This window comes from Podarcis melisellensis, assembly GCF_964234715.1.
Source record: "Podarcis melisellensis genome assembly, chromosome: 12".
In the NCBI taxonomy this organism is placed as follows: domain Eukaryota; kingdom Metazoa; phylum Chordata; class Lepidosauria; order Squamata; family Lacertidae; genus Podarcis; species Podarcis melisellensis.
Window position 1 is genome coordinate 32,053,711 of NC_138544.1, and position 15,068 is coordinate 32,068,778.

At 44.2% G+C, this 15,068-nt stretch overlaps 1 protein-coding gene across 2 annotated transcripts; it reads left to right on the top strand.

The window, feature by feature from the left end:
* Positions 1–1,104: 1,104 nt before the first annotated feature.
* ASNS (asparagine synthetase (glutamine-hydrolyzing)) lies at positions 1,105–14,789 on the top strand. Of its 2 annotated transcripts, none has more exons than XM_081882862.1 (12): positions 1,105–1,389; positions 2,802–3,068; positions 3,721–3,958; positions 7,124–7,309; positions 7,939–8,040; positions 8,283–8,410; positions 9,785–9,911; positions 10,221–10,327; positions 10,952–11,052; positions 11,528–11,609; positions 11,994–12,149; positions 14,321–14,789. In XM_081882862.1, the coding sequence occupies exons 2-12, from the start codon at positions 2,820–2,822 to the stop codon at positions 14,528–14,530; spliced, it is 1,686 nt and encodes a 561-aa protein (XP_081738988.1). In that variant the 5' UTR covers positions 1,105–1,389; positions 2,802–2,819; the 3' UTR covers positions 14,531–14,789. The 2 variants fall into 2 exon arrangements, with proteins under 2 accessions (XP_081738988.1, XP_081738987.1); XM_081882861.1 differs by having other exon boundaries at positions 1,106–1,281.
* Positions 14,790–15,068: the final 279 nt, after the last annotated feature.

Here is a 15,068-nt window from a genome sequence, read left to right on the forward strand (position 1 = left end):
GGGAGGCAGATTAAGAAGAATACTTGAGCTGGTTGCTGCTATTGGGGGGGGGCATAGGGCCACCTACCACCAGCTGCTCTTTGAGAAGGATTCGGAGAAAGAGAATCACAGGCAAAGCCAATCCCACCTTGCTGCAGCTGCCTACTCATTCAACCACCAGGTGCCCTTGGGGAAAGAGCCTGGTGATGTCTTAATATGTCAATATTGCTTTTCCCCATTTTTAAAACAGTGGAAGGATTTGGATACCCACATGTGGGAACTCAGTAACAGTAAACATTAAATAAACACCAGTTATTATTCTCTCTCCCCCACTCCCTGCCTCGCAGGGTTGATGTGGGATGGAAATAGTTGCAAGAAATCAGTATCCATGACTTTCTCTCCTTGACCAACCTCCAGGGCTGGATTTAGGTTTGATGAGGTTCTAAGCTCCTGAAGGTAATGGGGCCCTTTATACGTCCAGCTGTCCTTTGTCAACAACAAATTGTCGCTTTTTTGTGTTGAATATGTGTTATATGGTAATTTATGGACCTAATAGGTATCTAAAGCCATTTGCACATAACAAAATATGTATTTTATCAAAGTAATTGTTGAACTGAAATACAATTAAGAAGAATGCAGGCACCCTATATATAAAAATGAGCAAACCAGTGATGTTTTAGGGAGCATAGCAGGCGGAGCCCATTACTTACATCATAGGAGCCTACACAACACAAAACACTCTTGCTGTATGTAGCTTTTATTTTGTTTTTTATCTTATATTTTGGAAATGTACATCCAGTTGTTTTTTCTTTACAATTTTTTGGGGGCCCCCAAGAAAGTGGGGCCCTAAGCTACAGCTTGTTTAGCGTATACGCAAATCAGTCACTGCCAACCTCTCAGGGTTGTTGTGCGGGGTGACAAAACTGGGGGGTGGTAGGCCGGATATATACACAGCCTCGTGAGAAGAGCGGGACTAAAAAGCAAGCTACAGGTGATAAGAATAGCGGGCGGCCACCCCCTTGACACGCCGCTAGCCAACCCGCCCAGACTGATCTGCATCGCCTCCGCCCAGCGGGACCGGGAAGCCCGCGCAGGAGGCGGGGCGTAGCGCGGGGCTGATGAAATCCGCCTGTGTGTTACACGAGGCCGGCGCAGGCAGCGGCGGCTTCCGCTTGCCTCCTTCCCGTTCAAGTCCCGTTTAAGGCAGCACGAGGTTGAGCGGCGGAGCTGGCCGGTGGGTGCAATCTCTTCTGGCTTGCTGCGGAGCTGTCATTTCATTTCCCGGTGCAGGATCACCGGCAGGTAACGGGCGAAGCGAGGAGGGGAGACTTTCTTGGAGTCCGGATTGTACCTGGTCCTTCCTTGCTATTCTCGCCCCACCCCGGCACACTTTCTGCAAAAAGAGCTCAGGTGCGTGGCAGGGCGAGATCCAGCATTCAGACGGAGTGTATGGTAGCTATTGTGGGGTGGGGGGGAGGAAGGAAGGAAGGAAGGAAGGAAGGAAGGAAGGAGAGAAGGAGAGAGGCAGGTTCAATGCTTTGGGGTCGTAAGGAAACGAGTTTGTGGGGCGTGTCATAATGCCGTTATACCGATCTGTGATGTGAGCACGTTAGCAATTATGTGTCCGGTCTGTGGTCTCCTCTGCTCCCTTGCCGAGAAAAGGACAACCAAGCCGCTTGACAGGAAAGGTTGCAACATTTGGGACTATTTCGTTTAGCTGCACCTGTTGAATGTCTGGTTGTCATGCAGTTCTTACAGGTACTTGGGTATGTTGCCAGGCAAAAAGAAAAAGGCGCGGTTTTTTCTTTCTTTGATTATGTTAGGCATTGTCTTCTGATAGCTACCCTTGAGTTATAACTAACTTGTGGGCCTCCATATGTTGTTGGAGGACAGCTGCAATCATCCCTGGGTGGCCGAGGCTGATGGGAGTTGTAGTCAAACAACATCAGGAAGAGCCCCTTCTCAACTTCTATGAGTAATATGTGCTGAACTGCAAAATGGCTAGAATCTTTTCTCTGTAGTTTGGGGAAAGAGTATAAAATGTAAGAGTGTAGAAGTCTGCCCTAGGGATACTCTCTTGTCTTCTCCCCTCCCCTTATGTTAGCCTTTCTTGTCTTCAGAAATTAAGACTTATTGCAAATCTTGTCATTCACTGCCGACCAAGTCCTTAGCGTAATTATTATTTGTTTAAGATGAGTGCCAGTATGATAGTCCTTTTAACAGTGCAATCCTATAAACATAGAGTGGGTGGTATTCAACTAAGTTTTATTCAGAGTTGAAAGTAGTGGACCTACAGTTAGTCACGTTCATTTATTTCAGTGGGCCTGCTCTGAGTAAAACTTACAACTGCTCCAGAAGTAAATCCCATTGACTTCAGTGGAACATACTCCCAGACTGGAGTTACAAAGTGATATACCTAGTGTTAGTCATACTTTGCATGGGTCTGTTCTGAGTATGAGTAAATGTTGGCTATCACCCTTCATTCTATGAAGAGTAAAACTCTGGATAGTGTGAATAGTTGTGTAATACTTTCAGACCCTCCAAGTGTTTCCTGTTGGCTTAGCTGGCAAGTGTCCATGAATCTTGCTTTCCTGGATGAAGGACAAAGAAGGGTGTGTGTGTGTAGAAATTTTACAAAGGTTAAATGTACATTTATTGTTCTGCCCCCTTGACTCTGGTGCTCCCCATCACTGGCACAAAGCACCTGGAAGCTTGTCTAGAAGGCAGTGCAGTCACTGGGCAGAACATTGTGCTACCCACCTTGCTCTGGAGATCATTGGCTTGTAACTGAACTCAGGAACGTTGCTACTTTCCCCCAACAGCCTTGAGCAGATACCACCATGTGTGGCATTTGGGCCCTTTTCGGAAGTGACGAATGCCTCTCTGCTCAATGTCTTTGTGCAATGAAAATAGCCCACAGAGGTCCAGATGCGTTTCGGTTTGAGAACGTCAATGGATTCACCAACTGCTGTTTTGGCTTCCACCGTCTTGCGATTGTTGACCAGCTCTATGGAATGCAACCCATACGGGTGAAGAAATTCCCTTACTTGTGGCTGTGTTACAATGGAGAAATCTATAACTTCAAAAAGGTAAACGACAACAACCACCTCAACGCTTGCTTCAATGATCTCTTTAGAACTAGCTTTGCATGTTCAAAATATTTATTTGTTGTTTTAACGAGTTTTTGTAAGCTGCTTTGGAAGGACTTGAGCCAAAATGCAGCATATAAATAAAAATTGTTTATAAACAACACCCCCCCCCATTTGAGCTTCTTGGAAGCAAGGTGGCATACAAATATAATAATAAATAAAAATATAAGTTTGTGCTACAAAATATTTTTTGCTTTGGCTCCGTGTTTAAAATGCTCAGTAGAAATATTTGATAGGATCCCTCCTTTTTAACCTTCACGAGTGCACTTCTCTGAACGCATTCAAAGCATTTTGTCGTGAAAGGTGTAGGATGAGGGGAAAAAACTTTATCCCAAGCTTAATTCATGAGATTGGATATTCTGAGACAGCAGCCCCTTAGTTTACTTTTTGAATCATTCAGATGGTTTAGTTGCATTCTGAAGAGACAACTGCACATCTTTCCAGCACTTATTGACAAAACTAATCTACGGCATTTGAACGTTAATGTATAATTATTTCCCTTTTAGGGTGTAAAAATGCCTTCCTTTCATGTGTGCCTGACAACATGCATTGGTTTCATTCTTAAAAAAACTCATTTCTTTCTCTTTTGAAGCTGCAAAAGAAGTTTGAATTTGATTACCAGACCTTGGTCGATGGAGAAGTAATCCTTCATCTTTACAACAAGGGAGGAATAGAGCAAACAGCCTCCCTGCTGGATGGTGTGTTTGCATTCATTTTGCTTGACACAGCAAATAGAAAAGTGTTTCTGGGAAGAGATACATACGGAGTCAGACCGTTGTTCAAGGTCCTGACAGATGATGGATTCCTGGGCGTCTGCTCTGAGGCCAAAGGTAACCTCAAACTCTGAATCTCTTTTGAAATTGCCTTCATGTGGTACAGATATTGCTGCAACTTGATCCTGCCACAATAAACCTAATTGTTTAATCTCTTCTCTTTATGAAAGATGTTGCTTCATCTCACTTTTATGGAAGTATGTTTGCCCTGAATGAAGTAGTGTCTACTTGACACCTTGCTTTGACCAAATTTGTGACAGCTTTCAGCAGTACTTGCAGTAATTATTTGGTGCCTTGTTTTGGTGTGCACCTTAGCTTTCTGTTTGTTTTATCCCATGATAGAAATATGTAGGATGTGATCAAGTTTAAGATGGGTGTAATGGCTTCCAGACCAGTTTTCGCTCTGTCTCCCTCTGCCCCCATTCCTCAAATTCTTTATGGTGTGTATGCATTTTCACACTAAGCAGTATAAATAATGGAAGACCCATCTCTCTGTCCAGCGCCACCCCTACACGGTTGCACTTATTCACTCAGCGTAGTGGGATACGTCTAGACAGAGATAAGGAGTTACTCAGAAGCCTCCTCTTGCCTGTACTAGCCTAGCACACACAGTATCCATGCACACACACACTGCAGAAGATGGAGATAGGTTTGTCTATACTCTACGGCAGGTGTGGGGAACCTTCGGTCCTCCATATGTTGCTGAACTACAACCTTCATCATCCCTGGCCTTTGGCCACACTTGCTGATGCAGATGGGAGTTGTAGTTCAGCAACATCTGGAAGGCCAAAACTTTCCCTCCCCTGGTTCTATAGAGATCTCTCTGTGCTTGAGTGTTACACCTGTAGCAAACTGAATTGAGCTTCTAGTACTAATAAGAGGAAAATATGCCTCTCCTGGTATGTCCCATGGAGGACTTTACAGTCTTCAAACAAAAACATCTTGGAGGTCCCAGGCCACAGAGAGGTTAGGCTGGCCTCAACCAGAGCCAGGGCTTTTTCAGCTGTGGCTCCGATCTGGTGGAACGCTCTGTCACAAGAGACTAGGGCCCTGTGGGACTTGACATCTTTCCACAGGGCCTGCAAGACAGAGCTGTTCCACCAGGCCTTTGGCCAAGGCACAGCCTGACCCCCTCCTTTGGTAATTCTTCACAGAGCTCTAGCCCAATGGTTGCCATCAATTTGATTTGAACTGATTTTATAATGAATTGATTTTAGAATGCTGTATTATTTTACTGTTGTTAGCCGCTCTGAGCCCAGCTTTGGCTGGGGAGAGCAGGATATATATAATAATCTAAGTGTACAGTTTATTGTGAACAAGCAAGATTTGTTAGTGCAGGTTGTTAAAAAAATAAGAGATAAGTTTGCATGGGCATTTGTCAAGCTGGCCCAGCCATTGTCTGCTTAAACCGAAGGGGCAGTAGAGGCAGGAGGAATTCATTGAGGAGGGAGGCTGCACGGCAGGGCCGGTTTAGAGAGGGAAGGTAGAATGTGTTACATTTCCTTGCTGAGAAGCAGCAGGGGTATCTGCATCAGAGCTGAAGGGAGAAAGAGAAATTCTGAAGCACAAGTGTGAGCTATTCTAATGCAGGAAAAGCAGAGAGCAGCTCTTCTTCAGCAAGCTGTGCCTGTTGAGGAGGCTGTCCTCTAAACCAGGGCAATAGAAGGAGAGGGGGCTGTTACTGGGGACTCTTGGGGATCAGCCCCCTGGCTCATATGGATAACAAGGTCCTCTTGTTGCAAGCAAGCAACCAGAGGAAACACAATGAGTGGAGGCTGGGCCATTGTAAATACCCCTGAGCCCTGCATTGCATGGAGCTATTGTTGTGACAAAGGGGGCTGTGTGCCTCTCGTGGAGCTCCGGTTGATCAGAGTATGAAAACAACAAAGCCATGCCGACTTGAATTGGCACCATCTAGGCAAGGGCTGAACCACAAATATTGGGGGAAATAACTCCTTCAGGTTCGGGTCATGTGAAGAAAGTGGAGGTTTTTGTTTTTATTAATAGAACATGAGACAGGGGTATCTAGTATACTGAGGGACCAATGCATCTCAGCTTGTGCGTCACTGGGTTCTGTTTCTCTGCAAAGATGGCGAGTTCAGAGGGTACCGTCTACAAAAGTGTAGTGAGGTGCTCTAACTCCTGGGGATGGGGAAGATGCTGTCGGACCCCATCAGCCCCCAGCCAACATGGCCAGTGGTCAGGAACGATGGGAGTTGGAACGTAGCAACACTGAGAGAGCCACAAGCCTTGACTAATGAGTGCTGATTCACTTACTGACAGTGATCGTGCCTCCGGCATGGACTTTCTCCAGCAGGGCTCTCAGCAGGTCGGATGTGTGCAGGGTTTGATTAGATTTGAGGTCAGGCGAGAGAGAAAGACGTTTGCATTTACTAGAGTCATCACACTGATATGTGTACTTGTCTCCTTTATTGATAGACAAAAAAATTGTGTGCCCTCCTTTTGCTTTGCACGTTTCCCCCTTCATAAACTGTTCAAAATACAGTGGTACCTCTGGATGCGAATGGGATCCGTTCCAGAGCCCTGTTCGCATCCTGAAGCGAACGCAACTCGCATCTGTGCGGGTCGCGATTCGCCGCTTCCGCGCATGCACTGACGCCATTTTGAGCGTCTGCGCATGCGCGAGCGGCAAAACCCGGAAGTAGCGCATTCTCTCACTTCCGGGTTGTCACAGAGCACAACCCGAAAACGCTCAACCCAAAGCTACTTCAACCCGAGCTATGACTGTAGATATAAGTCATCTGCATCTGGCCATGCTAAAAGAAGAGAAAGGGGTATATGTGTAGTAGTAGCTTTCAGCACCCTGGTGCCTTCCAGATGTTATGGATTACAATTCCCATAGTCACACACTCTTTCATGTTATATTAGACAGACAGACAGACAGACAGACAGATATAGATATAGATGATATAGATGATATAGATATAGATATAGGGTGTGTGTGTGTTGCAGTTTGGTCTTGTAGGTGGCTCCTTTATTTGCAAAGGTTGAAAGCTACTGTCTCCCTATATATCTTTTTCCTAACCATGTGCTGGCCCAGGGTTAGATTTGCCACATTTCTTATAATGCTGTAGTTAGCTGTTACAGTTCTGAAAATTTCTGATGCTTTGACAGTGCATATTTTATGTTACGTGGGCAAAAGCTAACACCATTTCTGCCTTCTCTCCCCCTGTACCCCATAATGTCTTGTTACATATTTAGGTCTTATCAACTTGAAGCACAGCATGTCCCTTGATCCCAGAGTGGACCCTTTCCTTCCAGGACACTATGAAGTGTTGGATTTAAAGCCAAATGGCAAAGTTACCTCAGTGGAAGTGGTGAAATTTCACAGCCCTAAAGATGAACCTCTGCATGCTGCCTACAGCGCTGTACAAAATCTCCCCTCGGGTAACAGCAAATCTAAAATAGTCTTCTTCCTGCCTTAGTAAAGGTGCAAATTTACTGTTCTAGGGATATGATGCCTTGAGGCTTCGTACATTGCTGTTGGGGAATAGACTACGAATTATCAAACCATGATTAAATTATGTGTTTCTGATGGAGAACTTTATGTTCTGTCTAAACAGTCTGATTTTGAAAAGCCAATGTGTGGGTAGAGTGCTGGGTTCAAATACTTGGAAGGTTCTGCTTTAAACAAGCCATAGTTCCCTGTGACGTGCTAACCCAGGGAACTGCGGCTTGGAAACACCTCACCCTCCAAATGTTGTTGGATTACAAGTCTCGTAATCCTTGACCATTGGCCACGTCTGAGGCTGATTGGAGTTGGAGCCCAACAACTTCTTGAGAGCCACATCACTGGTATGGAGAGCCAGGATGGTGTCATGGATAAGGTCTTGGTCCACTATCAGGGAGACCATGGCTCAGCCATGAAAGCTCACCTTGGGCCAGTGGCTATCTTTCATCTTAACCTACCTTGTAAGAAAATTAAAAACAGAGGGTGAGGAATACTTACATGCCACCACCAGCTTCTTGGTTAAAAAGTGGAGTATTAATAAATGAATCTTTTTTTCTCTTGATAGGTTTTGATGTTGAAACAGTTAAAAGCAACATTCGGCTTTTGTTTGAAAATGCTGTCAGAAAACGTTTGATGGCTCACAGAAGAATTGGCTGTCTCTTGTCAGGTAAAAAATAATGTGTTTTATGATTACCATTGCCTTTCACTAATACAGCCACAACCTTACCGTAGGTGCATGGGTCCCCATCCCCCCAATATAGAAACAATTTAATGGAAACCATTAAACCAGACCATAAAATGCAGGCAACACTTTTTCTTGGCAAGTAATTCTGACTGGCAGGTGGCTGGATACAGCACAGAAAGCTACATGTTCCTGGTTAGGCATAACTGCTAATGATGTTTTGACAGGCGGCCTGGATTCTAGCTTGGTTGCTTCAATGCTAATCAAATTGATGAAAGAAGGAAACACTCGCTACCCATTACAAACCTTTGCAATTGGCATGGAAGATGCTCCTGACCTGCTGGCTGCAAGAAAGGTATAGTACTATTTTAGTTCAGAAGGCACAGGCTCCACATTCACCTGTATCACACTCTATAGAGAACCAGCAACCTCAAACCTGACACTGATCAAAGAAACCAATAAATTAGTGCAGTTTTGAAATCCATGGTTAAAACCAGCACAGCTTTGAAAGGTTTGGTCTGCCATTGTGATTCAAAATGGTGTGCGGTCGTACTCAAACATAGGTGAAAACTTGCTCCTTTATCTCAGGATCCATATTGAAATGTTGGTTACAATATGTTTGGAAGTGTGTCTAAACACACAGCAAACAAACATCTTTCCAAAATGTGTAGTAGATGACACAGGATAAGTCATGTTGAGAATCTAGACTTTTTTAAATGAGCAGGTTTGTAGCCCATTACACTGAAGGCATGATTCCTTGTTGACGTGAGCTGGGATTCTGATCTATGGGTGATTCACTCATAGTGCTGCCCCAGATGATTTCAATGCTAGACCTGGGACATAGGAGAGTAAGGTGGTTGTTAAGGTATCCTGAGCCTAAGTTGTTCATGCCTTCGTACAGTTAGATTCAGGACAGGCAAAACAGAGAGCTTCTTCACACAATGCATAATTTAATTGATGGAACTCACTGCTACAAGATGCAGTGATGGTCTTTTTTAAAATGAGGATTAGACGTGTTTGTGAAGGCTACCCAATTAAACATGAAACCTCCATCTTCAGAAGATACCACTGAATGACATTCGCAGGAAGGCGGCTTTAATGCCCTGCCTGTGAGCGTCTCAGAAATATACAGTTGGCCACCCTGGGATGCTGGACTACAAAGGCCTTTTGGTTGGATCCTGCAGGGCTTTTCTTTTTGCACCAGCGCTTTGCATAACTCATTGCTCTACCCCATAATTAGCAGGAGCAAATTATATTGTACATAATTAAATAGGTTGGTTTGCAAAAGGAAAATAGTAGAATTCAGCTTTTCTTGACCTGGACTTGAGATTATTTGGGGGTGTAGATTTTTTTAAAAAGAAATAAATAGATTGGTGTATATACAGTTGTATCTCAGAAGTCAAACACATTGCGCCTCAAACGTTTTGGCTCCAGAATGCTGCAAACCGGTTTGCGAATGTTCTTTGGAATCCGAACATCCGGCGCAGCTTCTGTGGCTTCTGATTGGCTGCAGGAAGCTCCTGCAGCCAATCAGAAGCCGTGCCTTCGTTTCCAAACATTTTGGAAGCCTAACGGACTTCCGGAACGGATTCCATTCAACTTCCGAGGTACGACTGTGCTGCCTTGCCTAACCATAAGCTGCTTCTTCATTCTAGATGCAGCTTAACTTTGGCCTTGAATCCCAGGTGAGCTACTTCGCAGGTCACTTAATATAAATTCTTATTAACAGGTAGCAGCTTACATTGGGAGTGAACACCATGAGGTCATTTTTAATTCTGAAGAAGGTATTCAGGTACTAGAAGACGTTATCCTTTCCTTGGAAACCTACGACATTACAACTGTACGAGCTTCAGTGGGTAAGATACATATTTTTCCCCCTTCTTCCCCTGAGAGGAAGGTGCTGTTGAAGCAGGTCCATCCTTACAGGCCCATTTTGACACATGGGCGGGGTTTCCCACCTGTCAGTCACCTGATGTCACCCCTCCAGAATGGGCCTTCTATTCCTGCTATAAAGTGAAGCTTACAAAGATAGGAGCGCCTGTCTTTATCTACGCCTTTCTTCAGACGATACTGCTTAAGTGGCATGTTAGGGGAAGCCTTGGCCTAAGGATGTAGTTTGGGAAAACAAACAAAGTTGTTTTTTGAAATGGTCTCTCCATGACTAGGCATGTATCTGGTCTCCAAATACATACGGGAGAAAACGGACAGCGCCGTCATTTTCTCAGGAGAAGGCTCAGATGAGTTGACACAAGGATACATCTATTTTCATAAGGTAAGATGCTTGTTGCGTTTCTCAAATAATGCTCATTCTTGCCTGCGGATGAACACACCACAATAAGAGAGCAAAAGGCGAAAGATCTATACGATCTGAGGTGAAACCAGAGTACACCTGAAGGTGTATAATGAAGGCGCCAGGTGAACGTCCCTGGGGAGAGCATTCCACAGACGGGGAGCCACTGCAGAGAAGGCCCTGCTAGGGATGATGCGAGTTGTAGTCCAAAAACAGCTGGAGACCCAAGTTTGGGAAAACACAGGTGTACACGGACTGGCAGCAGCTCTCTGCCTAGTGCTCTCCTAGCTCTGCCTGAAAATGCCAGGGATTGGAACTGGAGCTTTCTGCATACAAGGCAACCTCTGTGCTACCGACGTCACATCCATAGCATCCATTTAAAGCACGTAACTTTCCCCCAAAGAATTCTGGGGACTGTAGTCTGTTGAGGGTGCTGGGAATTGTAGCTCTGTGCAGGGTAAGTTACAGTTTCCAGGATTCTTTGGTGGATGCTATGAGTTTTAAATGGATGCTGCAGCCCTGTATCCTCTGCTGATTTACGTTTGCACGTGTTAGCCCAAGTTCCTTGCCCAGGAAGGTCATCTTTCTCCTATGTCCTTGATGCAGGCACCCACCCCAGAAGAAGCTGCAGAGGAAAGCGAGAGGCTCCTCCGAGAACTCTACCTCTTCGATGTCCTCCGTGCAGACAGGACAACAGCTGCCCATGGGTAGGTCTGCTTTGTAACGCTATATTGCAGTGTCAATGGGACAAAAGTAAAAATGCATTGCCATTGCTTCTAAGGTAGACGTCAAACTTGGGGTACCTTTTAGTTTTTCAGTAATCTGCAACGAGTCTCCAGGAAGAACTAAAAACAAACTACGGTCCTTATTTAAAGTTAAATTGAAATCAATTCTTTAACACTGATTCTCTATGGTGGTTTGGGGTTTTTTCAAGAAAGAGACGAGAGAGCCTGTTGTCCGGTAGGTGGCGCTGTTTATAGCCTAGCACAGTGAGAAGCTTTTGAAATGTATAGACGTTGCACAAGGAAAAATATTGCATTTAGAGCTCTGTGCAAGTGTCTGACTACAAATGGCTTTAGGATTTCTTAGTTGTTACTGTAAGTCTCTTAGATATATTCTCGTACAAAAACAACATCTACTTATAAGTTTAATAAGTAGCTATTGATGTTTTCTCTTTTTCAGTCTGGAAATGAGAGTTCCATTTTTGGACCACCAGTTTACTGCTTATTACCTGTCTTTGCCAGCAGAACTCAGAACACCAAAGGTAAACTATGCACATATAACCAAGCTAGGAAATTTATACTGTAATCCCAGACAGGTTTACTGAGAGGTTAGCCCTATTAAATTCAGCGAGGCGCCTTCCTTATTAAGCATGTTCAGAAGTTCAGGCTTAGGCTATGATCACCAGCACATTGATGAAAGGTTGAGTCTCACCTGGGAGTCTATTTAGAATTCCAGCTTAATACACCAAACCGTATGATTGACTTTGGCATTTACCTCTCTAACTTCATTCTTAAAATGCTGTGTTGTGTCTGGCACTGTCTAACGGAGCTGCTTCTGAAACAACGGATTGTGTTTCTAGTCTAAATCTTTTTTATATTTTAATGTCAGTCTTTTGGTGGCTGATATTTGTGGTATCTCTTAACAGAATGGAATTGAGAAACACCTTTTAAGAGAGGCCTTTGAAGATACCAACTTATTGCCTAAAGAGATACTCTGGAGACCCAAAGAAGCCTTCAGCGATGGCTTAACTTCTGTCAAGAAATCATGGTTCTCAATCCTCCAAGACTATATTGATACTCAGGTACACTGTTACATCTTTTATAGTCTTCTACAAGTCTGAAACTTATAGAAGTTGCTTTTTGTGTGTGTCTTTCAGGTGAGTTCACATATTTATATAGGTGACTCTCCATTTACATGGGGGTTATGTTATGCCTCCATGAAATCCACATAAATGGGGAACACCTCGCTGTGCCTACAGCTCGCAAGGAGACCCTCTGTGGAGCCTGAAGGAGACACCCTCTTTTGGCTCCGGAGAGGGTCTTCTCACAAGCTGGAGGGGCAGTGTGGTGTAATGGTTAAGAGTGGTAGACTCATAATCTGGTGAACCAGGTTCGATTCCCCGCTCCTCCACATGCAGCTGCTGGGTGACCTTGGGCCAGTCACACTTCTCTGATGTCTCTCAGCCTCACTCACCTCACAGAGTGTTTGTTGTGGGGGAGGAAGGGAAAGGAGAATGTTAGCCGCTTTGAGACTCCTTCGGGTAGTGATAAAGCGGGATATCAAATCCAAACCCTTCTTCTTCTTTGCTGAGATGCTTCAGGTCTCTCCCCCCACTTCGAGGGTTAGTGGTTCTGGAGCCAAAAAATAGACCAGAGGCAATTGTACTTCATCCAGCAGAGCTTTACTGCTACTGAAGGCAATTGAGCATAATGTTCACAAATCCAATACATTCAGGATTGGCAGAGTCCATAAGAAATCTAGTTGCAGCAGACTGAATTTAAACTTACAATAAGGAAGTGGCGCCCGCCCTGTAGAACGCCATCCTGTCAGATGTCAAAGAGATAAACAACTATCTGATGTTTAGAAGACATCTGAAGGCAGCCCTATTTAGGGGAGTTTTTAATGACTGATGTTTTAATGTATTTTTTTATCTTTTTTGGAAGCCGCCCAGAGTGGCTGGTGAAACCCAGCCAGATGGGCGGGGTACAAATAAATAATAATAATAATTAATATTATAACTTATAATAAGACTAAACCTTAAAACTATATTATACCGAACACTACACCAGAACAAAGAGATAGAAAGAGAAAGTGAGAAACCCAGGCTCCTCCTGGCCTGACTATTATAGTCAGCATGACCTTGACAGAAAGGATAACAGAACCAGTTTAAACCAGTTGTACTCAGCTTCCCAGAAGGAATAACCCAAACATCAGAAACCTTCTGCCTGCTTCTTACACATAGAAAGAAACCTTCCAGAACACTCTTGAACTCAGTAGAATAGGAAAGATCTCTACACATCAGACCAGTACTTTTTGTACTAAGAAACACGTGTGAATTGAATGTGTGTAAATTGGGGTGGTGATGCCTGTATAACACTTTGTACATTGCACACCACGCTGACTTCCTAATAAAGAAAAACCAAGTTCTCTTCCCTCTCCCATTTTATCCTTGCAACAACTGTGTGAGGTACTTAGTCTGGGATATAGCAACTGGCCCAAGTCACTTGCTGAGAGCTCTACAACTGAGGAGGGATTTGAACCCAGCTTCAGACCCCCATGTTTACTTGAAAACTGCTAAACTAGCACTCTTACACTTGTGAATGAAAATGCAGATGTGCCAATCACTTGTAATAAGTGAAGTGGTAGCTGTGAGATTATACCCAAGGATGTTTCGCTCAGCTGCAGTGCTGGCTTGCGAAACAAACTCCATGGCCTGTTGTGTTAAAGAATTTCAATAGGGTGGGGAACCTGTGGACCTTGAGTAGTTGTTGGCCTCCAAAACTGATCATTGCAATGTTCAGAAATGATGGGAGTTGGGCTTCAGCAGTCTCTGGAGGGCCACAGGTTCCCCATCCTTTTCACAAGTGAAAATCGATCGGGTCTTGCTTTGCTGACAGGTAACTTTTGTACCGGCAGCCTCTCATACCCAGTGTTACTCGGGAGTGCTAAGAAACCAAAAGTTCAGTGCAGTTTTGAAAGTCCCAAGCCACCATCTTGGTGTCCTGTTGTATCCAGACATAGGCCAAAGCCTGCTCCTTGATCTTGGGAATCCCTCATGCATCCCTCAGTATCTTCAGAGGTGTCCAAATGCATTTCAAACAAGCAGATTTTCCAAAATATGTAACAGATCTGTCAGGAAGACATGGACTCATTTGCGCAGGGGGAGTCGTAAACTTGGATAGCTAGTCAAAAACTGGGATTTATGTTTGCAGTTCTCACGGTTTCAATTTTCTTTCCCTTTTGTGCCCATAGGTTGATGATCTTCTGCTGGAGAAGGCGGCGGAGAAATTCCCCTTCAACCCCCCTAAAACAAAAGAAGGCTATTACTACCGCCAGATCTTTGAGAAGCATTTTCCAGGCCGCTCCGATTGGCTCCCTCACTACTGGATGCCAAAGTGGATCAAGGCCACAGATCCGTCTGCTCGCACTTTGAAACATTACAAATCGGCTACGAAAGAATAGACGTTTCTAACCTGTTTTGAAGTTGCTCTGTGCGTGGTGGCTTGTGAGCCTATAATTGTCCTTAGCCTAAAAGAGAAAGCAAAAAACCCAAAGCATTTTTTTTTAAAAAAAGAAAGCACTGTGCAAATTGGGATAAAATGGGACTGTACTACTGATTTAAATGACAGCACAGTTTAAATGACAGTTTCCGTTTATGCTTAAGCTGCATTTTACAGCTAATACACTCCAAAGTAATTATTAAAACCTGTGGGATCACTCACTGACTGCTTTTCTTACTCCTGGGAAGAGGCCCTTGTGGATTGATTCTGCCTCTGTGGCGGAAATAACTTGATTGTCATTGGATATTAACGTACCTTGATTTGGAATTGGATGGGGGGCAGGGATCATTTTCTGCTCAGGCCCTGCCAGCAAAATATAATAATAATAATTTATTATTTATTCCCTGCCCATCTGGCTGGGTTTCCCCAGCCACTCTGGGTGACTTCCAACAGAATATTAAAAACATGATAAAACATCAAACGTTAAAAACTTCCCTAAA

What these genes read in the sequence shown, in the direction of transcription:
- ASNS (XM_081882862.1), top strand. Translation starts at nt 2,820, where the DNA reads ATGTGTGGCATTTGGGCCCTTTTCGGAAGTGACGAATGCCTCTCTGCT. An exon ending in AACTGTACGAGCTTCAGTGG is followed by an intron (nt 9,912 to 10,220) that starts GTAAGATACATA and finishes CTCCATGACTAG; the next exon opens with GCATGTATCTGGTCTCCAAA. An exon ending in GATACATCTATTTTCATAAG is followed by an intron (nt 10,328 to 10,951) that starts GTAAGATGCTTG and finishes TCCTTGATGCAG; the next exon opens with GCACCCACCCCAGAAGAAGC.